This window comes from Heterodontus francisci, chromosome 13 (genome assembly GCF_036365525.1).
Source record: "Heterodontus francisci isolate sHetFra1 chromosome 13, sHetFra1.hap1, whole genome shotgun sequence".
Lineage (NCBI taxonomy): Eukaryota > Metazoa > Chordata > Chondrichthyes > Heterodontiformes > Heterodontidae > Heterodontus > Heterodontus francisci.
This window is the reverse complement of record NC_090383.1, coordinates 658730-681668: the sequence shown is the minus strand read 5'-3', so window position 1 is coordinate 681668 and position 22939 is coordinate 658730. Positions and strand designations below refer to the sequence as shown.

Here is a 22939-nt window from a genome sequence, read left to right as displayed (position 1 = left end):
AACTTTTATGTATTTAGTTTTAATTGTAACTTTCCTTCCCTTTGGCCAAGGGTATGAGCAACAAAAAGACTGTATTGTGAAAAACAAATAAATACGTGCACATTCCATGTAACATTCACAGTTGTATTAGTGGTAAGTTACATTGCTATGTTAGCTAACCAAAGGCTTTTCTCTTATTTAGAAACTATATAAAACTCTGAGTGAGGTGAAGCTCGAGGTGGAGACAGTAATAAAGACTGGGCGACAGATTGTTCAGAAACAGCAGACAGATAACCCGAAACTGATGGACGAGCAGTTGACAGACCTGAAACTCCTGTACAATGACATGGGTGCTCAGGTAAGCAGAGCGAATGCTGCAAGCAAATATCAAGGTGATTTAGTAATGACTGGTGGTTAGTAATCATTTTTTCCCCACTACCCCCATATCCCTTGATATCATTAGTAACCAGAAATCTGTTGATTTCTGTCTTGAACATGCTCAATGTTTGAAATTTCACAGTCCTCTGGGGCAGAGAATTCTACAGATTCACCACCTTCTGAGTACATAAGAACATAAGAACATGAGAAATAGGAGCAGGAGTAGGCCATTCGGCCCCTCGAGCCTGCCCCACCATTCCATAGGATCATGGCTGATCTGCCCCAGACCTCAACTCCTCTTTTGGGCCTGCTCCGCATACCCTTCGAATCCCTGCGATTTCAAAAATCTATCTACCACCTCCTTAAATACATTCAGTGACATAGCCTCCACAACTCTGAGGTAGGGAATTCCAGAGATTCACCACCCTCAAAGAAATGCCTTTGCATCTTGGTTTTAAATGTGTGCCCCCTTATTCTGTAACTATGTCCCCTAGTTCGAGATTCCCCCACCAGTGGAAACATATTCTCAACATCGATCCCGACTCTCTGCTTCTGTGTGTTAGCCAATCTTCAATCCATGCCAACACATTACCCCCAATATCCTGAGCTCTTATTTTGTGCAATAACCTTTTATATGGCACCTGATCGAACGCCTTCTGAAAATCCAAATACACGACATCTACCAGTTCCCCTTTATCTACTCTGCTTGTTATATCCTCAAAGAACTCTAACAAATTTGTCAAACATGATTTCCCTTTCACATAACCATGTTGACTCTGTTTGATTGCATTAAGTTTTTACATAGAAACACATAAAATAGGAGCCAGGAGTAGGCCATTCAGCCCTTTGAGCCTGCTCTGCCATTCATTATGATCATGGCTGATCAGCCAACTCAGTGACCTGTTCCCGCTTTGCCCCATATCCTTTGAACCCTTTAAACCCAAGAGCTATATCTAATTCCTTCTTGAAAACGTACAATGTTTTGGCCTCAGCTGCATCTGTGGTAGCGAATTCCACAGGCTCACCACTCTCTGGGTGAAGACATTTCTCCTCATCTCAGTCCTGAAAAGTTTACCCCACCACCTTAGACTATGACCCCTGGCTCTGGACTCCCCCACCATCGGGAACATCCTTCCTGCATCTACCCTGTCAAGTCCTGTTAGAATTTTACAGGTTTCTATGAGATCCCCCCCTCACTCTTCTGAACTCCAGCGAATATAATCCTACCCTACTCAATCTCTCCTCATACGTCAGTCCCGCCATCCCAGGAATCAGTCTGGTAAACCTTCACTGCACTCCCTCTATAGCAAGAACATCCTTCCTCAGATAAGGAGACCAAAACTGCCCACAATATTCCAGTTGTGACCTCACCAAGGCCCTGTATAATTGCAGCAAGACATCCCTGCTTCTGTACTCGAATCCTCTCGCTATGAAGGCCAACATACCATTTGCCTTTTTTACCACCTGTTGCACCTGCATGCTTACCTTCAGTGACTGGTGTACGAGAAGACCCAGGTTTCGCTGCATATTCCCCTCTCTCAGTTTATAGCCGTTCAGATAATCTGCCTTCCTGTTTTTTTTTTACCAAAGTGGATAACCTCACATTTATCCACATTATACTGCATCTGCCTTGCATTTGCCCACTCACTCAACTTGTCCAAATCACCCTGAAGCGTCTATGCATCCTCCTCACAACTCGCCCTCCCACCCAGTTTTGTGTCATCTGCAAATTTGGAGATATTACATTTAGTTCCCTCATCTAAATCATTAATGTATTTTGTGAATAGCTGGGGTCCTAGGACCAGTCCCTGTGGTACCCCACTAGTCACTGCCTGCCTTTCGGAAAAAGACCCATTTATCCCTACTCTTTGTTTCCTGTCTGCCAATCAATTTTCTATCCATTGCAACACACCACCCCCAATCCCATGTGCTTTAATTTTACACGCTAATCTCTTATGTGGGGCTTTGTCGAAAGCCTTCTGAAAGTCCAAATAAAGCACATCCACTGACTCCCCCTCATCAACTCTACTCGTTACATCCTCGAAGAATTCTAGTAGATTTGTCAAGCATCTAAATGTCCTGCTTTTCTAAATGTCCTGCTATTTCTTCCTTATTTCGCCGCTTTGTATGCCTTAGTTTTTGATTGGATACTCTCCTTGACCGCCTTTGTTAACCATGGGTGGTTCATCCTTCTCATCGAGTCCTTCTTTTTGACCTGGATAAACTTTTGCTGAGTGTTATGAAATATCTGCTTAAATGTCTGCCACTGCTCACCCACTAACTTTCCCCTTAGTCTATTTTCCCAGCCCGCTTTAGACAACTCTTTCTTCATACCTCTGTAATTGCCCTTGTTTAAGTTGAGGACACTGGTTTGAGACCCGAGTTGCTCGCCCTCAAACTGAATTTGAAATTCTACCATGTTTTGATCGCTACCCCCGAGAGGATCCTTCAACCATCTCAAGAGCATAAGATCTTAGGAAAGAGGAGCAGGAGTCGATCAAATGGCCCGTCAAGCCTGCTCCACAATTTAATACAATCAGATTTGAACTTGTACATCAACTCCACTTTCCTGCCCTATTCCCATGTAGAGTCATCAATGATTACAGCACAGAAGGAGGCCATTCGGCCTGTCTAGCCTGTGCCGGCTCTCTGCAAGAGCAATTTACTTAGTCTCATTCTCTGTAGCCCTGCAAATTTTTTTCCTTCAGGTGCTTATCCAATTTCCTTCTGAAAGCCATGATTTTAATCTGCCTCCACCACCTCTTTCCAGTGCATTCCAGATCAAAACCATCCTCTGTGTAGAAAAGATTTTCCTCATGCTGCCTTTGGTTCTTTTGCCCATCACCTTAAATCTGTGTTCTCTGCTTCTTGACCTTCCTTCAATGGGAATGGATTCTTTCTGTCTATTCTGTCTTTTCTAAACAACCAATAAAGAGACATCAACCCAAACGTAACCAAAAATGACCCCTTTTAAAAAGGCAAAACGAGGAAAGACTAAAGAAACTTATAAACTCAAATAATATCACTACTAGTATCCACCACCTCTGCATTCCTTATGGTTGCAGAAAAGCTCAAGCCTGCTGACGAATACTGTGCGTTCCCTCTCCTGCTTCCCCGCAGACAACGTGTGCTCCCTCTCCTGCGCCCCCCTCCAGACACTGCGTGCTTGCTCTCCTGGGCCCCCCCAGACACCGCCCGCTCGCTCTCCTGGGCCCCCCCAGACACCACCTGCTCGCTCTCCAGATGGCACGAGGGGCTCCCAGGCCGTTCTAATGAAAAGTCACAGACCTGAAAAGTTAACTCTGTTTCTCTTTTCACAGATGCTGCCTGACCTGCTGAGTATTTCCAGCATTTTTTGTTTCAAATTTCCAGCATCCGCAGTATTTTTCTATCAAATGAGAAACTCCACTCAGCTTTATCTATTCAGTTTCCTCTTATGATTTGAAAGTAGTCTGATCTTTCACATGCTTTGTTCTTGCCTTGCAGGTCACTGAAGGGAAACAGGACTTAGAAAAAGCTTTGCAACTATCACGCAAATGGAAGAATGAGACAAAGTCACTTTTGGAATGGTTGTCAACTGCAGAAGCTGAAGTGATCCAAAGATCATCTGCTAGGGGAATATCTGTTAACTTAGATTCAGAAATCAAGTGGATTGTAGTGAGTATTATTTTCCTTCTCTTGGTGCCTTTGGAATTTTCTCATTTTTTGTCAGCTGGGCGTTATGACATGGGGAGTTTCATGCATAAACTGTAATTAATGGGTTTAAACTAACTTAGCAGGGGTGTGGGAACCAGGAGGTCATATTGGAGAGGAAGAACAAGGTACACTGAGAATTGAGAGAGACAGATTGCACTAGGATAGGAAATAATAAGGTATTAGGTGGGGTCAGAATAAGAGGGAATGTAGTAAGGTCTGAATTAAGTTTACTGTACGTGAATTGCGGATTGTGATAAATAAGGTTGGTGAGCTGCAATGCAGATAGCAAAGTAGAAATATGATGTTGTGGTGATAATGGAGACCTGGCTCAAAAAAGGGCAGGACTGGGTATTAAATATTCCTGAATACAAGGTGTTTAGGAAAGATAGGGAAGGAGAGAAAGGCAGAGGAGTAGCATTATTGATTTAAGGAGGACTTTACAGCGCTGGAGAGAGGGGATCTCCTACAGAGGTCAAGGACAGAAACTACTTGGTTAGAGCCAAGAAACAATAGAGGTACCATTACATTGCTGGTTGTATTTTATAGGCTATCAACTAGTGGGAAAGATAGAGAAGAACACATTTGCAAGAAATTACAGAGAGATGCAAGAATTATAGTTGCTGCAGTCCATCTTGTAGATGGTACACACTGCTGCCACTGTGCGTCGGTGGTGGAGGGAGTGAATGTTTAAGGTGGTGGATGGGGTGTCAATAAAGTGGGCTGTTTTGTCCTGGAAGGTGTCGAGCTTATTGATTGTTGATGGAGCTGCACTCATCCAGGCAAGTGGAGGGTATTCCATCACACTCCTGACTTGCACCTTGTAAATGGTGAACAGGTGGGACAGAACATACCCAGTGATGGTGATGGAGGTGTCTGGGACATTGACTGGTAAGTATGACTGTGTCAGGCTGCTGCTTGACTAGTCTGTGCGACAGCTCTCCCAATTTTGGCACAAGTCCCCAGATGTTCATGAGGAGGACTTTGCAGGGTCAACAGGGCTGATGCTGCATCGTTGTTGCTGGTGCCTAGGTTGATGCTAGATGGTCTGTCTGGTTTTCTTCTTATTTGACCTTTCTGTCGTGGTTTGGTACAACTGAGTGGCTTGCTAGGCTATTTCAGAGGGCAGTTAAGAGTCAATCACATTGTGGGACTGGAATTACATGTAGACCAGACTTGGTAAGGAGGGCAGATTTCCTGGGTGGTGCCAGAGGACTGGAGAATTGCAAATGTTACACCCTTGTTCAAAAAGGACAAACCCAAACTACAGGCCAATCAGTTTAACTTCGGTGGTGGGAAAGCTTTTAGAAATTATGATTGGTGTCAGTGCGGACACGATGGGCTGAATGGCCGCCTTCTGTGCTGTAACAATTCTGTGATTCTGTGAGATAAAGTTAACAGTCACTTGGACAAATGCGGGTTAATTAGGGAAAGCCAGCATGGAGTTGTTGAGGGCAAATTGTGTCGAATTAACTTCTCGGGTTTTTTGATGAGGTAACAGAGAGGGTTGATGAGGGTGATGTGGTGTACATGGACTTCCAAAAGGCATTTGACAAAGTGCTACATAACAGGCTTGACAGCAAAGTTAAAGCCCATGGAATAAAAGGGACAGTAGCAGCATGGCTGAGTGACAGGAAACAGAGTAGTGCTGAACTGTTACTATTCTGATTGGAGGAAGGTATATATTGGGGTTCCCCAGGAGTCGGTGTTAGGACACATGATTTTCTTGATATATATTAATGACCTAAACTTGGGTGTACTGGGCACAGTTTTAAAATTTGCGGATGATACAAAACTTGTGAACTGTGAGGAGGATAGTGATAAACTTCAAGAGGCCATAGACAGGCTGGTGAAGGACAGACAAGTGACAGATGATATTTAATGCAGAGAAGTGTGAAGTGGTTCATTTTGGTAGGATAAATGAGCAGAGGCAATATAAGATAAAGGGTACAATTCTAAAGGGGGTCCAGTAGCAGAAAGACCGATTGAAGGTGGCAGGGCAGGTTGAGACAGCGGTTAATAAAGCATATGGGATCCTGGGCTTTATAAATAGAGGCATAAAGTACAAAAGCAAGGAAGTTATGATGAACCTTTATAAAACACTGGTTCAGCCTCAACTGAAGTATTGTGTCCAGTTCTGGACACCACACTTTAGGAAGGCATTAGAGAGGGTGCAGAAAAGATTCATAAAAATGGTTCCAGGGATGAGGAACTTCAGTTATGTGGATAGATTGAAGAAGCTGGGGCTGTTCTTGGAGTAGAGAAGATTAAGAGGGGATTTGATAGAGGTGTTCAAAATTGTGAGTGGTCTGGACAAAGTAGATAGGGAGAAACTGTAGATCTGCTGGCATGGAAACCCCATTGTGCTTTCGGGTACACTTAATCGGCAAGTAGATGGAGTCTTTTAAGTATGACCCGAGCAAAGGCCTTCCCCAGGATGCTAAGGAATGAGATGCCCCTGTGGTTGTTGCAGTATCCTCTGTCGCCTTTGCTTTTGTATAGTGTGATGTGTGATGGAGGCAGATTCAGTTGTGGCTTTCAATAGGGAATTGGATAATTATCTGAAGAGAAAAAATTTGCAAGGCTAAGGGGAATAGGTGGGGGAGTGGGACCAGCTGAGTTGCTCTTGCCGAGAGCCGGTATGGACACGATGGGCTGAATGGCCTCCTTCTGTGCTGTGACCATTCTCTGATTCTATTCTGTGATTTACAGACTGCCTTTTCAGGAGTGAAATCAGCACTTCTTCATTATGGAGTTAAGTTACAGATCAGCCATGAGCTGATTGAATGGCAGAACAGGCACAAGGGGCTGAATGTCTTCCTCCTGTTCCTAATGCTCCTATCTCCCTATGGCACATTCTGTTCTTGGGTAAAGGATGGGTAATCAACCTAGCAGCATTGTAAATCCAGCTGCTGGGAAAGGAGGGAGAATGGGCAACTTTGGGTGATGTTACAATGTATTTACATCGCAGAAATAGGCCATTCGGCCCACAGATCCATACTGGTGTTTCTGCAGTACATGAGCCTCCTTCCACTGCACGTCACCAAATGCTTCACTGTAGGAGTTGCTCGCTGAGCATTTTGTCTGTGATGGCAGAGCATAGGAACAGGACTAGGCCATTCAGACCCTTGAGCCAGTGGTGAAGATGTTTGAAGTGATTGCTTTGGAGTAGTTGGTATCTGAAAGGTGAAGAAAGCGATCATTAAAGTTTGTACCCTTCCAAAACCTTCACTAAAAGGTACCTTAAAGCTTTTTTCTAAGATATTTACCCTGGCATGAGGGCACATAACACCATTTCTTTTCCCACTCATGATCTCACTTGGCATGTCTCCTGTGACCAGTTTACAAGGTATCAGATGATCCAAGAAAGCAGGCCAGTAATGTGCATCAATAAGAAGCTTGGTGTTGATTGTAAATAAAGTGCAATATATTGTAGGTGACATGGCTGAGCAAACAGCCACACAGGCATAACCTTAGTTCTAGGATGGTGACTTGTCATGTTCAATTCAAATCTTTATCACAGGACCATACGAGAATATTTTTTTTTAATTCATTCCTGGGATGTGAGTGTCGCAGGCAAGGCCAGCATTTGTTGTCCATCTCCAGTTGCTCTTCAGAAGGTGCTGGTGAGCTACCGCCTTGAACCGTGCACTCCATGAGGTGTAGGTACGCCCACAGTGCTGTTAGGAAGGGAGTTACAAGTTTTCGGCCCAGTGACAGTGAAGGAACGGCGACATATTTCCAAGTCAGTATGGTGTGTGGCTTGGAGGGGAACTTGCAGATGGTGTTCCCATGCATCCTTCTAGGTGGTAGAGGTCGCAGATTTGGAAGGTCATATGTCAGGTTTTGATGGGCTATTTGCCTAATTCCAATCCTAGCCTTCCTGTTTAAAGGGGGATGGTCAGTTGTTTATGCAATCATTGAGTTTGTTTATTAAGAGTAAGTAACATTTTTATTTACAGCTAATTCTGAAAGAATTGGAAGTGAGGAAAGCTGAACTAGGTAGTATCACTGAAAGTAGTGCTGCACTGCATGGTCTGGTAGAAGGCACTGACCGTGTTCTGGAGGATAACCTGTGCACACTGAACACCGGTTGGAACAGGGTCCACACTCTGGCACAGGGGTGGTGTGACAGATTGCTGGTAAGTAATGCAAGAGCATGTGATTGATAGGTAACTTTGGCACAGTGATGCTGTGACAGACTGCTGATAGGTAATGTTGGGCGGCGCAGTGGTTAGCACCGCAGCCTCACCGCTCCAGCGACCCGGGTTCAGTTCTGGGTACTGCCTGTGCGGAGTTTGCAAGTTCTCCCTGTGACCGCTTGGGTTTCCGCTGGGTGCTCCGGTTTCCTCCCACAGCCAAAGACTTGCAGGGTGATAGGGAAATTGGCCATTGTAAATTGACCCTAGTGTACGTAGGTAGTAGGAGAATTGAGGGAAGGTGGGGATGTGGTAAGGAGTATGGGATTAATGTAGGATTAGTATAAATGGGTGGTTGTTGGTCGGCACAGACTCGGTGGGCCGAAAGGTCTGTTTCAGTGCTGTATCTCTAAATAAATAAATTAAAAAATAAATGTCATAGCAAGTGGTTAACTGGTCACAACAACCAAGTCTGACAAAATAGCATGAATCAGTTCAGTCTTATTGGAAGCCAGCTTATGTTTAATAAAAACAAGAAATGCTGGAACCTCTCAGCAGGTCTGGCAGCATCTGTGGAAAGAGAAGCAGAGTTAACGTTTCGGGTCAGTGACCCTTCTTTGGAACTTCGGAGCTTATTGTTTGTTTGACTGTCCGCATTGTGCATTGCGTTAATACTGGAATACTTGGACAGTAATTTACAGTAAGGATGGCATGATTACTGGAGGCTATAAGTCCAGCTGTGTGAATACAACCTGTAGGGGTTCCTCTTTAGATTGTCAGTCAGATGAGTGGGTGTTTCAGGATGACTAATGCCTATTGCAAACATGTAATATTTTCAAATTGCTTGATATGATTATGATCTTTGAATCTGAAAGAGGTATGCGTTTCCTGCAATAGTGCAGTATCCAACCACAAAGTGGAGCTGTTGACCTCTTGCCTGTTCACTGTAAACTGCTTTGATATCAGTACCTCAGAGTGGCAGAACCAAGTTTATGTCAGTCATGAAAGGAGTCATCGATGCCTTTCGAACTCTGGAAACCTAAAAGAACTGAAGCTACTAACAGTCATAACAACAATCAACTATGGGGAAAGAAAAGAAAGACTTTATATAATGCCTTTCACGACCTCAGGTCATCCCACAATAGTCTACAGCCAATTAGGTACTTTTTGAAGTGTAGTTACTGTTGTAATGTAGGAACTTTGGGGGCAGAGGGTTCAGATTGAGCCAAAAATCCCATTGTATTTTTTTTAAAAGATTAAAGTTTACACAGTTATATGCCGATATTGCCTTGTATTCATTTAAGTATGTTTGCTCAAGATATGCAGCGCTAAACCTCTGGATAAAATAGAAATACACATCAGTCTGCATATTTGATTACATTTCTACATTAGAGTTGCTTTTTTAAATTAGAGTTAAGATAAATGCATTATTCCTAATGAAATCAGATAATCATAGAAATTACAGTACAGGATGAGGCCAATTGTTGCTGGCTCTTAACTTAATCTCATATCCCTGTTTGTTCCTGTTTTCTTTTCAAACACTTAACCAATTCACTTTTACATGCTGTTAATAGTCTCTGCCTCATAGCCCTTTGTGGTAAAGCATTCCTTATTCTAACAACCCCTTGGTGTGAAAGCATTTCTTCTAACTTCCCTTCCATCCGAGTGATAATCCTCACATTGTGCCTCATTCTTACTTATTCACCAACCAGAGGCAACAATCTTTCACTCCTTACTCTCTCAAAGTATCTATTAAATCCCTCTTAACTTGGTTACAGTGAGAAAAGCACCAATATTAGCGTCTTTGTAATCTCTCATCTCTGCTATTATTCTGATGAATCTTCACTGTACCCTTTTCCATAGGTCTAGCATCCTTATAATGGGATGTCCAGAACTGCATGCAATATTCCAACTCTGTTCTGTACATTGCGCTTATGTATATATAATGTTTATGTTTACAGCAAATAGGCCTAAAATATAGCTTTTAACATAATAAGAATTCATCCTTTGATCACCACGCATTGCTCTGAAAATGAGCAACCTCTACTCTATAAAGGAAAAATTTATTAGTTGGATATAGTGAGAAACAAGCACATAAAGGAAAATAAAAGCAAAATACTGTGGATGCTGGAAATCTGAAATAAAAAAAAGAAATGCTGGAACCACTCAGCAGGTCTGGCAGCATCTGTGAAAAGAGAAGCAGAGTTAACGTTTCGGGTCAGTGACCCTTCTTCGGAAAAACTTGGCATGGTTTCAGAATGGCATTCAATACCTTTTCTTGCTGCAATCTGTCCTCCTTCCTATTGTAATGGTACATCAACGCAAGCTCGAGACATTGCATCTCATTTACAGATTAGGCATGCTACAGCCTGCTGGACTGAACATTGAGTTCAATAATTTCAGAGCATGACTGGCTACCCTTTTTATGTTTAGTTATTTTTCTTTTTTATTTGTTTTATTTTAATTTTTTTAGTTTGTTTAGTTTGTTTCTATTGTGCCTACCCACTGTTTTTTTTAATGTTTGTGTTTGGAGTGCTTTGTGCTTTACACTCTATTAACACCCTCTCTGTACTAACGCTTTGTCTTTCAGCACACCACTAACGTATCGTTTGCCTTTGTTCCATGACCTTCTGGTCAGTTATTCTCTGTGACCTTGTCCTATCAACACCTCTTTTGTTATCTCTTTCCCCACCCCCACTTTACTTGTTTATAACCTTTTACATTTCTAATATCTGCCAGTTCTGATGAAGGGTCACTGACCTGAAACGTTAACTCTGCTTCTCTCTCCACAGATGCTGCCAGACCTGCTGAGTATTTCCAGCATTTCTTGTTTTTATTTTGGATTTCCAGTATCTGCAATATTTTGCTTTTATTATTATGTAGTAATGGTATAAGTGTCTCCTGCTGTGTCAGTAACTAATTTCTCATTTAAAATGGTACTCCCGATATCGTTTTATATTTTTCTGTTGTCTTATCCAGTTCCCTCTGAAATTATATTCCTGCCTTGGTAACCATTTGTGTAAAGCATTCCATGTTCTAATGGTTCTCCGTGAAAATGTTTTTTTAAGTTCCCCCTGTCATGTTTCCAATAATTATATGGAAATTAAACAAATAAGGAAATGTTATTATAGTAAAAGCAAAATACTGCAGATGCTGGAAATCTGGCACCTGTATGTGTTGTTGGCGTCCTGTTGCTTTCTGCATTATAATGATTCACTTCCTGTATGGATAAAAGCACTAAAGCAATTTTCACACTGGAGTTCTGGACTGTTTTTGTAATTTCTTTCTTTGTAGGATCATCAGAACAAGATGGAAAGCTTCGATCAGAATGTTGCACACATTAGCACCTGGCTGTATCAAACTGAAATTCTGCTAGACGAGATAGATAAAAAGTCAGATAATGAAAGGGAAGAATTACTTGAGGTAAAAAATTACAGATGTGGTGGATTTCTCAGTGGGGAAATTTGCATCTTAAAAGCCTTCTCCAAGATATGTTCTCTCATACAAATGTTATGATGGTCATGTAAAGAGGAAAACCTCTTGAAACACATGAGGCACTAAAAAGCCATCAAAGTCACGCATTTCACCCCTCATCTTGGTGTAAGTCCTTCTGTGTTGCTGCTTTTTTCAAGGCAGTGGCATCAGAAAGAAACCTCATAATGAGGCAAGGACACAAAAGTGCATGGTTCTCCTGGTCAGAGAAATTAGCAACAGATAATGGGCCATGTTTGGGTAAAAAGATTGAGAAAGGCCCAAACGATAATAAATATTTGTAACAGTATTCATGTTATGTTCAGTCCTTGCAGACAAGTGAATAGGTGGCCAGTCAATAACTAAAGCCATAGGAATACTGTAACTTTGAGATTGTGCTGTACCTGAACTGTGTTGGTCTTTTCTGCCTTTCTCTAGTCCTCTTTGTGTATAGGCCCGCATCAGGAAACAGACCTCCATTTTCTTTCTTCCTTTTTAACACTGTTAAGTAAAGTTCAACTTCATAGGGAAAAAACTTCATAGGGAAAAGACTTCCCCTTGAATCCCCTCTAAATCTTGTATATCTCTCCCCCTCCCCCTTCCCCCTCTCTCCCCCTCCCCCTTCCCCCTCTCTCCCCCTCCCCCTTCCCCCACTCTCCCCCTCCCCCTTCCCCCACTCTCCCCCTCCCACTCTCCCCCTCCCACTCTCCCCCTCCCACTCTCCCCCTCCCACTCTCCCACTCTCCCCCTCGCACTCTCCCCCTCCCCCTTACCCCACTCTCCCTCTCCCCCTTCCCCCACTCTCCCCCTTCCCCCACTCTCCCCCTTCCCCCACTCTCCCCCTTCCCCCACTCTCCCCCTCCCACTCTCCCCCTCCCCCTCCCACTCTCCCCCTCCCCCTTACCCCACTCTCCCCCTCCCCCTTACCCCACTCTCCCCCTCCCCCTTACCCCACTCTCCCCCTCCCCCTTACCCCACTCTCCCCCTCCCCCTTACCCCACTCTCCCCTCCCCCTTACCCCACTCTCCCCCTCCCCCTTACCCCACTCTCCCCCTCCCCCTTACCCCACTCTCCCCCTCCCCCTTACCCCACTCCCCCTCCCCCTTACCCCACTCCCCCTCCCCCTTACCCCACTCTCCCCCTCCCCCCTCCCCCGCCCCCTCCCCCGCCCCCTCCCCCTCCCCCTCCCCCTCCCCCTCCCCCTCCCCCCTCCCCCTTCCCCCTCCCCCTTTTCCCTCCCCCTTCCCCTCTCTCTCCCCCCCTCTCTCTCCCCCTCTCTCTCTCCCCCCCTCTCTCCCCCCCTCTCTCTCCCCCCCTCTCTCTCCCCCCCTCTCTCTCCCCCCCTCTCTCTCCCCCCCCTGTCTCCCCCCCTGTCTCCCCCCCTGTCTCCCCCCCCTGTCTCCCCCCCCTGTCTCCCCCCCCTGTCTCCCCCCCCTGTCTCCCCCCCCTGTCTCCCCCCCCTGTCTCCCCCCCCTGTCTCCCCCCCCTGTCTCCCCCCCCTGTCTCCCCCCCCTGTCTCCCCCCCCTGTCTCCCCCCCCTGTCTCCCCCCCCTGTCTCCCCCCCCTGTCTCCCCCCCCTGTCTCCCCCCCTGTCTCCCCCCCCTGTCTCCCCCCCCTGTCTCCCCCCCCTGTCTCCCCCCCTGTCTCTCCCCCTGTCTCTCTCCCCCCTGTCTCTCTCCCCCCCTGTCTCTCTCCCCCCCCTGTCTCTCTCCCCCCCCTGTCTCTCTCCCCCCCCTGTCTCTCTCCCCCCCCTGTCTCTCTCCCCCCCCTGTCTCTCTCCCCCCCCTGTCTCTCTCCCCCCCTGTCTCTCTCCCCCCCCTGTCTCTCTCCCCCCCCTGTCTCTCTCCCCCCCCTGTCTCTCTCCCCCCCTGTCTCTCTCCCCCCCCTGTCTCTCTCCCCCCCCTGTCTCTCTCCCCCCCCTGTCTCTCTCCCCCCCCTGTCTCTCTCCCCCCCCTGTCTCTCTCCCCCCCCTGTCTCTCTCCCCCCCCTGTCTCTCTCCCCCCCCTGTCTCTCTCCCCCCCCTGTCTCTCTCCCCCCCTGTCTCTCTCCCCCCCCTGTCTCTCTCCCCCCCCTGTCTCTCTCCCCCCCCTGTCTCTCTCCCCCCCCTGTCTCTCTCCCCCCCCTGTCTCTCTCCCCCCCCTGTCTCTCTCCCCCCCCTGTCTCTCTCCCCCCCCTGTCTCTCTCCCCCCCCTGTCTCTCTCCCCCCCCTGTCTCTCTCCCCCCCTGTCTCTCTCCCCCCCTGTCTCTCTCCCCCCCTGTCTCTCTCCCCCCCTGTCTCTCTCCCCCCCTGTCTCTCTCCCCCCCTGTCTCTCTCCCCCCCCTGTCTCTCTCCCCCCCCCCGTCTCTCTCCCCCCCCCCCGTCTCTCTCCCCCCCCCGTCTCTCTCCCCCCCCCGTCTCTCTCCCCCCCCCCCGTCTCTCTCCCCCCCCCCGTCTCTCTCCCCCCCCCCGTCTCTCTCCCCCCCCCCGTCTCTCTCCCCCCCCCGTCTCTCTCCCCCCCCCCGTCTCTCTCCCCCCCCCCGTCTCTCTCCCCCCCCCCGTCTCTCTCCCCCCCCCCGTCTCTCTCCCCCCCCCGTCTCTCCCCCCCCCCGTCTCTCTCCCCCCCCCCGTCTCCTCTCTCCCCCCCCCGTCTCTCTCCCCCCCCCGTCTCTCTCCCCCCCCCCGTCTCTCTCCCCCCCCCGTCTCTCTCCCCCCCCCCGTCTCTCTCCCCCCCCCCGTCCCCTCCTCCCCCCCCCCTACCCCCGTCTCTCTCCCCCCCCCCCCCCGTCTCTCTCCCCCCCCCCCCCGTCTCTCTCCCCCCCCCCGTCTCTCTCCCCCCCCCCCCCGTCTCTCTCCCCCCCCCCCCCCCGTCTCTCTCCCCCCCCCCCCGTCTCTCTCCCCCCCCCCCCGTCTCTCTCCCCCCCCCCCCCGTCTCTCTCCCCCCCCCCCCGTCTCTCTCCCCCCCCCCCGTCTCTCTCCCCCCCCCCCCCCGTCTCTCTCCCCCCCCCCCCCCCGTCTCTCTCCCCCCCCCCCGTCTCTCTCCCCCCCCCCCCCGTCTCTCTCCCCCCCCCCCCGTCTCTCTCCCCCCCCCCGTCTCTCTCCCCCCCCCCGTCTCTCTCCCCCCCCCCGTCTCTCTCCCCCCCCCCACCGTCTCTCTCCCCCCCACCGTCTCTCTCCCCCCCACCGTCTCTCTCCCCCCACCGTCTCTCTCCCCCCCACCGTCTCTCTCCCCCCCACCGTCTCTCTCCCCCCCCCCCCCGTCTCTCTCCCCCCCCCCCCCCCCGTCTCTCTCCCCTCTCCCCCCCCCCCCCCCCCCCCCCCCCCCCGTCTCTCTCCCCCCCCCCGGTCTCTCTCCCCCCCCCCCCCCCCCGTCTCTCTCCCCCCCCCCCCCCGTCTCTCTCCCCCCCCCCCCCCGTCTCTCTTCCCCCCCCCCCCCCCCGTCTCTCTCCCCCCCCCCCCCCCCCGTCTCTCTCCCCCCCCCCCCCCCCCGTCTCTCTCCCCCCCCCCCCCCCCGTCTCTCTCCCCCCCCCCCCCCCCGTCTCTCTCCCCCCCCCCGTCTCTCTCCCCCCCCCCCGTCTCTCTCCCCCCCCCCCGTCTCTCTCCCCCCCCCCCGTCTCTCTCCCCCCCCCCGTCTCTCTCCCCCCCCCCCGTCTCTCTCCCCCCCCCCGTCTCTCTCCCCCCCCCCCGTCTCTCTCCCCCCCCCCGTCTCTCTCCCCCCCCCCGTCTCTCTCCCCCCCCCCCGTCTCTCTCCCCCCCCCCGTCTCTCCCCCGCCCCCGTCTCTCTTCCCCCCCCCCTGTCTCTCTTCCCCCCCCCCTGTCTCTCTTCCCCCCCCCCTGTCTCTCTTCCCCCCCCCCCTGTCTCTCTTCCCCCCCCCCCCCCCGTCTCTCTTCCCCCCCCCCCCTGTCTCTCTTCCCCCCCCCCCGTCTCTCTTCCCCCCCCCCCCTGTCTCTCTCTCCCCCCCCCCCTGTCTCTCTCTCCCCCCCCCCCTGTCTCTCTCTCCCCCCCCCCCCCGTCTCTCTCCCCCCCCCCCCCCCCCACCGTCTCTCTCCCCCCCCCCCCCCCCCCACCGTCTCTCTCCCCCCCCCCCCCCCTTCTCTCTTCCCCCCCCCCCCCTGTCTCTCTTCCCCCCCCCCCCTGTCTCTCTTCCCCCCCCCCCCTGTCTCTCTTCCCCCCCCCCGTCTCTCTTCCCCCCCCCCCTGTCTCTCTCTCCCCCCCCCCCTGTCTCTCTCCCCCCCCCCCCCCCCCCCCCCGTCTCTCTCCCCCCCCCCCCCCCCCCCGTCTCTCTTCCCCCCCCCCCCCCCCCGGTCTCTCTCCCCCCCCCCCCGTCTCTCTTCCCCCCCCCCCCCCTGTCTCTCTTCCCCCCCCCCCGTCTCTCTCCCCCCCCCCCCGTCTCTCTCCCCCCCCCCCGTCTCTCTCCCCCCCCCCCCCGTCTCTCTCCCCCCCCCCCGTCTCTCTCCCCCCCCCCCCGTCTCTCTCCCCCCCCCCGTCTCTCTCCCCCCCCCCCTGTCTCTCTCCCCCCCCCGTCTCTCTCCCCCCCCCCGTCTCTCTTCCCCCCCCCCCGTCTCTCTTCCCCCCCCCCGTCTCTCTTCCCCCCCCCCCGTCTCTCTTCCCCCCCCCCCGTCTCTCTTCCCCCCCCCCCCCTGTCTCTCTTCCCCCCCCCCCCTGTCTCTCTTCCCCCCCCCCCCCGTCTCTCTTCCCCCCCCCCCCTGTCTCTCTTCCCCCCCCCCCCCCTGTCTCTCTCTCCCCCCCCCCCCCCCCTGTCTCTCTATTACTATTTCTGTACTCACACGTGGTACAGGGAATAATCTGGAGATTGCTACCTTTTGAAGTCCTGCTTTTCAATCGCTCTCCTAGCTCCCTGAACTCTGCCTGTAGGACCTCGTCCATCTTTCTGTCTGTCATTGGTTCAGATATGGGCCATGACCTCTAGCTGTTCACTCTCCCCCCTCAATGTCCTGGAGCTGCGCAGTGACATCCTTGATCCTGGCACCAGAGAGGCATCATCCCATCCTGGAGTCACGGCTGCAGATGTACCTGCCTGTTCCCCTCACTATTGAATCCCCTACTGCTGTTGCCTAAAGGGGTGGCAGAGGCATGAGCCCTCACAACAATTAAGAAGTATTTAGATGAGTACTTGAAACGTCATATCATACAAGGCTACGGGCCAAGTGCTGGAAAATGGGATTATAATAGTTAGGGGCTTGATGGCCGGCACAGACACGATGGGCCTGTTTATGTGCTCAATAACTCTGTGACTCTTCCACTCCTCTTCCTCCTGTCCTGTGCAGCTGAGCCACCTATGGTGCTGTGGACTTGCTTTTGCCTCCGCTTCCCCAGGAACCATCACTCTCTCTAGTATTCACTAGTGTTAGAGTGCGCGATGCACTCATGGGATCCCTGCCCTGCCCTCCTTGTCCTTCCGGCAGTCACCCATTTCCTCTCTGTCTGCACATTTTTAAGCTGCGGGGGGTAATCCCCTCCAGAAACATACTATCCACGAAGCTGTCAGCCTCGCGGATGCCCCATAGTGACTCCAGCTGACGCTCAAGTTCCGAAACCCATAGCTCGAGCTGCTCTAACTTGCATATTTCATCCATATCTGGTTGTTCAGTCCACGAGAAGTGTCCAGTATATCCTACATGGCGCAGGATATGCATTCCATGGGGCAGAGGTTCCCTGCCATGTCTTTGCTTTCTAGACTATTAACTAGAGACACTTAACAGTTACTCACCAATTGTCTCCTTTCTTGGTTGTGATGTCACTATAGCTGTTTTGCAGATGTTTTTGTTGGTGATTTTGCTGGAGGCTCTCTCCTCAGCTATAACTGCTCAGTCTCCAGCCAGGCCAGCCGCAGCGTTAAAGTCATCAGTATGGACAAATAAAATACATCATGAATGTTCTGACTGCTATTATGTGTAAAGGGCAGACTTTTTTCCTAATTGACTCCCTTTGAATCTCAAGCAATTTTTATGGGATTCTTGGCCAATTGAGCTCTTGTCAGAATTGAATACTAAAGTAAATTTAACTGGAAACCAGAAGTCTGTGATGTTGACAAAGGGATCCAGTTTGAAAACTTTGAGGGAAAAGGCTTAAGAATTGATTTGCATGACTTGATTAGGGAGGATGGTAAGAGGAGTGAGGTGCAGCTGATGGCAGGCAGTGGTTAGCATTGACCAGAAAATTAACTGGACCAGCCATACAAATACTGTGGTTACAAGAGTAGGTCAGAGGCTGGGAATTTTGCGGGGAGAAATTCGCCTCCTCACTTCCCAAAGCCTGTCCTGACTTCCTAAAGCTTGTCTACCTTCTATCAGGCGCAAGTCAGAATGGAATATGATTAAATACTTGCCTGAATGAGTGCAGTTCCAACAACACTCAAGAAACTCGACACCATCAAGAACAAAACAGCCGACTTGATCTGCACCCCATTAACCACTTAAACATCACTCCCTCCACCACTGGCACACAGTGGCAGCAGTCTGTACCATCTACATGATGCACTGTAGCAACTCTGCAAGGCTCCTTCAACAGTACCTTCCAAACCCGGGATCTCTACCACCTAGAAAACCAAGGACAGCAGGCACATAGGAACACTACCACTTGCAAGTTTCCCTCCGAGTCACTCAACATACTGACTTGGAAATGTGTCCTCGATCCTTCATGGTTACTGGGTAAAAATCTTGGAAGTCCGTCCCAATACCACATGGACTCTTAATAGTTCAAGAGGGCAGATCACCACCACCTTCTCAAGGGCAGTTAGGGATGGGCAATAAATGCTGGCCTTGTCTATGACACCACATCCCATGAATGAATTTAAAAAAAAAATGAGTCTGCAAACCGTAGTGTAATCTTACATGCAGCAGGACTGAGAGAAAGACCAAGTACTTTGATGGCACTTAGAGTAGAATAGTGCCTGCTTGGCTCAGTTGGTGGTACTGTCACATCAGAGAAGGCCATGCATTCAAGTTCCACTTCAGAACTTGAACACATAATTTAGGCTGACATTTCAGTGTCTTATTGAAGGAGTGCTGCATTCTTGGATATGCTGCTTTTGTCTGAGGTGTTAAATTGAGGCCCCGTCGAATTGCTAGGGTGGACCTGAAAGATCCTTTGGTCCTCTTTGTTGAAGAGCAGGAGAATTGCCCTGATGTCCTGGCTAACATTCCCCTCTCACCCAAAAAAATTGTGATTTTGTTTGTTATGTTTGCCCATGCTGTGATGACCGCATCTCAGATTTTGATAGGCACTGTGCTACACTTAAGAAAATAATGTAAGAAAAGACCATCAGGCCCATTCATGCTCACTTGAAGCATTGGATTGTGAACCTCATGCACCATGTTTCATCAGACAAAGTGATGCTAACTCTGAGTAGGGGACGTTCAGTAAAACTGGCAATGAAAACTGGCCAATTTCAGACAAGGTTTTGAGAATTTCCTCTCCAACTCTTCAAAGCGATCAGAAAGTTCCATGAGTCTGTGTTTACTAGGAAGTTAGTAATGTAATGGAACATATACGAGTTCATATAACTTTATAACTGTCTTAATAATTATTGTAATGTTGGTAAATACTGAATGCTTTGTTCATGTGGTTTCTATAGATCTATGACGGTGCTCTTCAAAAATTTGAATATTGTAATTGGTGAAACTATTTTTTGCAGCGTTTTCAGTCTGAATTGGATGGAGTCAGCTTGCAAGTTGATGATGTACGTGACCAAGCTGTTTCCCTCATGAACAATAATGGTGCCATGTGCCGTGAAGTGGTGGAGCCAAAGCTCATTGAATTGAATCGCAATGTTGAGAAAATTTCTGAGCACATCACATCAGCAAAAGTGAGTGGGTGGAAAAGCACAGTTACTGGCTGAGAACAGTCTTTTAAAAAATACAGCATTTAAGACAAATTTAGTTGTCTGTGGATGCTTTGAAAGGAATTGTAATTTCAAATCAAGTACAACAGTCTGTTCAACACATATCCATCTTTCATTAAAATGGAAGAAAAGTCTAGACTGAGTATTGTTTATTCAAGGTACTTGCCCACTTGATATTGTTGAAGAGAGAACTTATTGCCATAAAATTAATTTTTTGCCATTTTTTTCAAAGCGCAAGTTGTCTGACCTGACCAGAAGTTGCAAGGTTGGGTCTGCTTAGTAATGCGTCACCCCAGTGAACATTTTAGACTGGCTTCATAGCAAGCCGTAACTTTGGAAAACACTTGTCTGACTAAGGTTCCTGGAATACCTGCTTTTGCAAGTGGGTTCTATCCAGAAAGCCCAGAGTGATCGAGTTGTGTAACGTTAGGCAGCAGTATGAGCAAGACGACCCTTGGCCCTCAAACATATTGTGTCCTGATCACATTGGCTTTCACAATTTTTCTATCACAGAATCACAGAATAATACAGTGCAGAAGAGGCCCTTCGGCCCATCGAGTCTGCACCAATGCATTAAAGACACCTGACCTGTCTACCTAATCCCATTTGCCAGCACTTGGCCCATAGCCTTGAATGTTATGACGTGCCAAGTGCTCATCCAGGTACTTTTTAAAGGATGTGAGGCAACCTGCCTCTACCACCCTCCCAGGCACGGCATTCCAGACCGTCACCACCCTCTGGGGAAAAAATGTTCTTCCTCAAATCCCCCTTAAACCTCCCGCCCCTCACCTTAAATTTGTGACTCCTCATAACTGATTCTTCAACTAAGGGGAACAGTTGCTCCCTATCCACCCTGTCCATGCCCCTCATAATCCTGTACACCTCGATCAGGTCACCACTCAGTCTTCTCTGCTCCAGCGAAAACAATCCAAGCCGATCCAACCTCTCTTCATAGCTTAAATGTTCCATCCCAGGCAACATCCTGGTGAATCGTCTCTGCACCCCCTCCAGTGTAATCTCATCCTTCCTATAATGTGGCGACCAGGATTGCACACAGTACTCCAGCTGTGGCCTTACCAAAGCTCTGTACAACTCCAACATGACCTCCCTGCTTTTGTAATCTATGCCTCGATTGATAAAGGCAAGTGTCCCATATGCCTTTTTCACCACCCTATTAATCTGCCCTTCTGCCTTCAGAGATCTATGGATAAACACACCAAGGTCCCTTTGTTCCCAGTGTCAGGCCATTCCTTGAATACTTCCGTGTCACATTACTCCTTCCAAAGTGTATCACCTCACGCTTTTCAGCGTTGAACTCCATCTGCCACTTTTCTGCCCATTTGACCATCCCGTCTATATCTTCCTGTAACCTAAGACACTCCACCTCACTGTTAACCACTCGGCCAATCTTTGTGTCATCCGCGTACTTACTGATCCTACCCCCCACATAGTCATCTATGTCGTTTATATAAATGACAAACAATAGGGGACCCAGCACAGATCCCTGTGGTACACCACTGGACACTGGCTTCCAGTCACTAAAACAGCCGTCTGTCATCACTCTCTGTCTCCGACAGCTAAGCCTTTTTTTAATCCACCTTATCAAGTTACCCTGTATCCCATGTGCATTTGCTTTCTTGATAAGTCTCCCATGTGGGACCTTGTCAAAGGCTTTGCTGAAATCCATGTAAACTACATCAACTGCACTACCCTCATCTACACACTTGGTCACATGCTCAAAAAATTCAATCAAATTTGTTAGGCATGACCTCCCTCTGACAAAGCCATGCTGACTATTCCTAATCAAATTTTGCCTCTCCAAGTGGAGATAGATTCTCTCCCTCAGAATTTTCTCCAATAGTTTCCCTACCACTGACGTGAAACTCACTGGTCTGTAGTTCCCTGGCTTATCTCTACAACCTTTCTTCTATAGTGGGACCACAATAGCTGTTCTCCAGTCCTCTGGCACCTCCCCCGTGGCCAGAGAGGAATTAAAAATTAGGGTCAGAGCCCCTGCAATCTCCACCCTAGCCTCCCACAGCATCCTGGGACACAAATCGTCCAGACCTGGAGATTTGTCCACTTTTAAGCCTTCCAAAACCTCCAATACCTTGTCACTCCCTATGACAATTTGCTCAAGAACCTCACAGTCTCTCTGTCTAAGTTCCATGTCTACATCCTCATTCTCTTGGGTACCATTTCTTAGCTGTGGCTCCAAATGGAAGAGAATTGTTAAGCACGGACTCTGTTCTGGTTTCAATGGACTGACTACCTTATATTTCTGAGCTTGTACCTCCCTCCCGCAATTATGTGTATTGGACAAGAATGGTCTGTGAAAAGATAGGTTACTTTGAGTCCCATCAAGGCTGACAGACTGTATGGGGTCCCACTGAATTTGGAGGTGCCTGTTATGACCCAACCTCTTACAGACTGCCTGTTGTTCTCTATAATAAAAGCAAAATACTGCGGATGCTGGAAATCTGAAACAAAAACGAGAAATGCTGGAATCACTCGGCAGGTCTGGCAGCATCTGTGGAAAGATGCTTTTTCCTCTTTCCACAGATGCTGCCAGACCTGCTGAGTGATTCCAGCATTTCTTGTTTTTGTTTCTGTTGTTCTCTATGTTCAGAAACATGGGAAATATCCCTTGTGGGGAGATGAAGCTATTTATCTCTATTAAAAGAAAGACTTGCATTTACATAGCACCTTTCATGACCACCAGACGTCCCAGAGCACTTTTCAGCCAATGAAGGATTTTTTGAAGTGTCACTGCTGTAATGTGGTTAACAATGTAATATTGGAAGAATAATAAGTAGAATAAATTGTATAACTGGTTAGGCCACAACTGGAATATTGCACCCAGTTCTGGTCATCACACTTTAGGAAGGCTGTGAGGGTCCTTGAGAGGGTGCAGAGGAGATTTACCAGAATGGTTCCAGGGATGGAGAATTTTAGATAGTGTTAGGTTGGAAAAGCTGGGGTTGTTCTCTCTGAAGCAAAGGAGATTGAGGGGAGATTTGATAGAGATGTATAAGATTATGACAGGCTTAGATAAGTTAGACAAGGAAAAACTGTTCTCATTAACTGATGGTACAAGGATTAGGGGACAAACATACTTGGAAGATCTAGGATTAATCTCCAGTGATGAAGTACCTTATCTTATTTGAATTGAAGATGCCACTGTCATCTCGATAATCCGTGCTGATCTTACGTGGTTCTTGTACCTGATCAGTCTCTGCATTGGCCTAGGCTTGAAGTACGGCTGGTATACTTGGGGGCGACCTGCCTAACCCAACAGACATTCTTCTTTCAGCAGTAAAGAACCATCTAGCGTCTTCATAAAAGTCTATCTTAAAAATCCCTATTAATGCATTTATTTCTTCATCAGAAAGCATGATGGGACTTGTGCTTGATTTCTAGGATGATAGGGAGTGGAG

General features: G+C 48.9%; 1 protein-coding gene across 7 annotated transcripts in view; it reads left to right on the top strand.

Annotated features, from left to right (window-relative positions):
• Nucleotides 1–22939, top strand: part of LOC137376165 (utrophin-like) — a 904611-nt gene that overhangs the window by 291132 nt on the left and 590540 nt on the right. For 6 of the 7 annotated variants that reach the window (XM_068044198.1, XM_068044197.1, XM_068044199.1 and 3 more), the window contains 5 exons: nt 182–337; nt 3844–4014; nt 8013–8192; nt 11484–11612; nt 19296–19466. In XM_068044198.1, the coding sequence (XP_067900299.1) occupies nt 182–337; nt 3844–4014; nt 8013–8192; nt 11484–11612; nt 19296–19466 (807 nt within the window). The remainder of the gene's footprint in view (nt 1–181; nt 338–3843; nt 4015–8012; nt 8193–11483; nt 11613–19295; nt 19467–22939) is intronic. The other variant, XM_068044200.1, reaches the window with a different exon arrangement.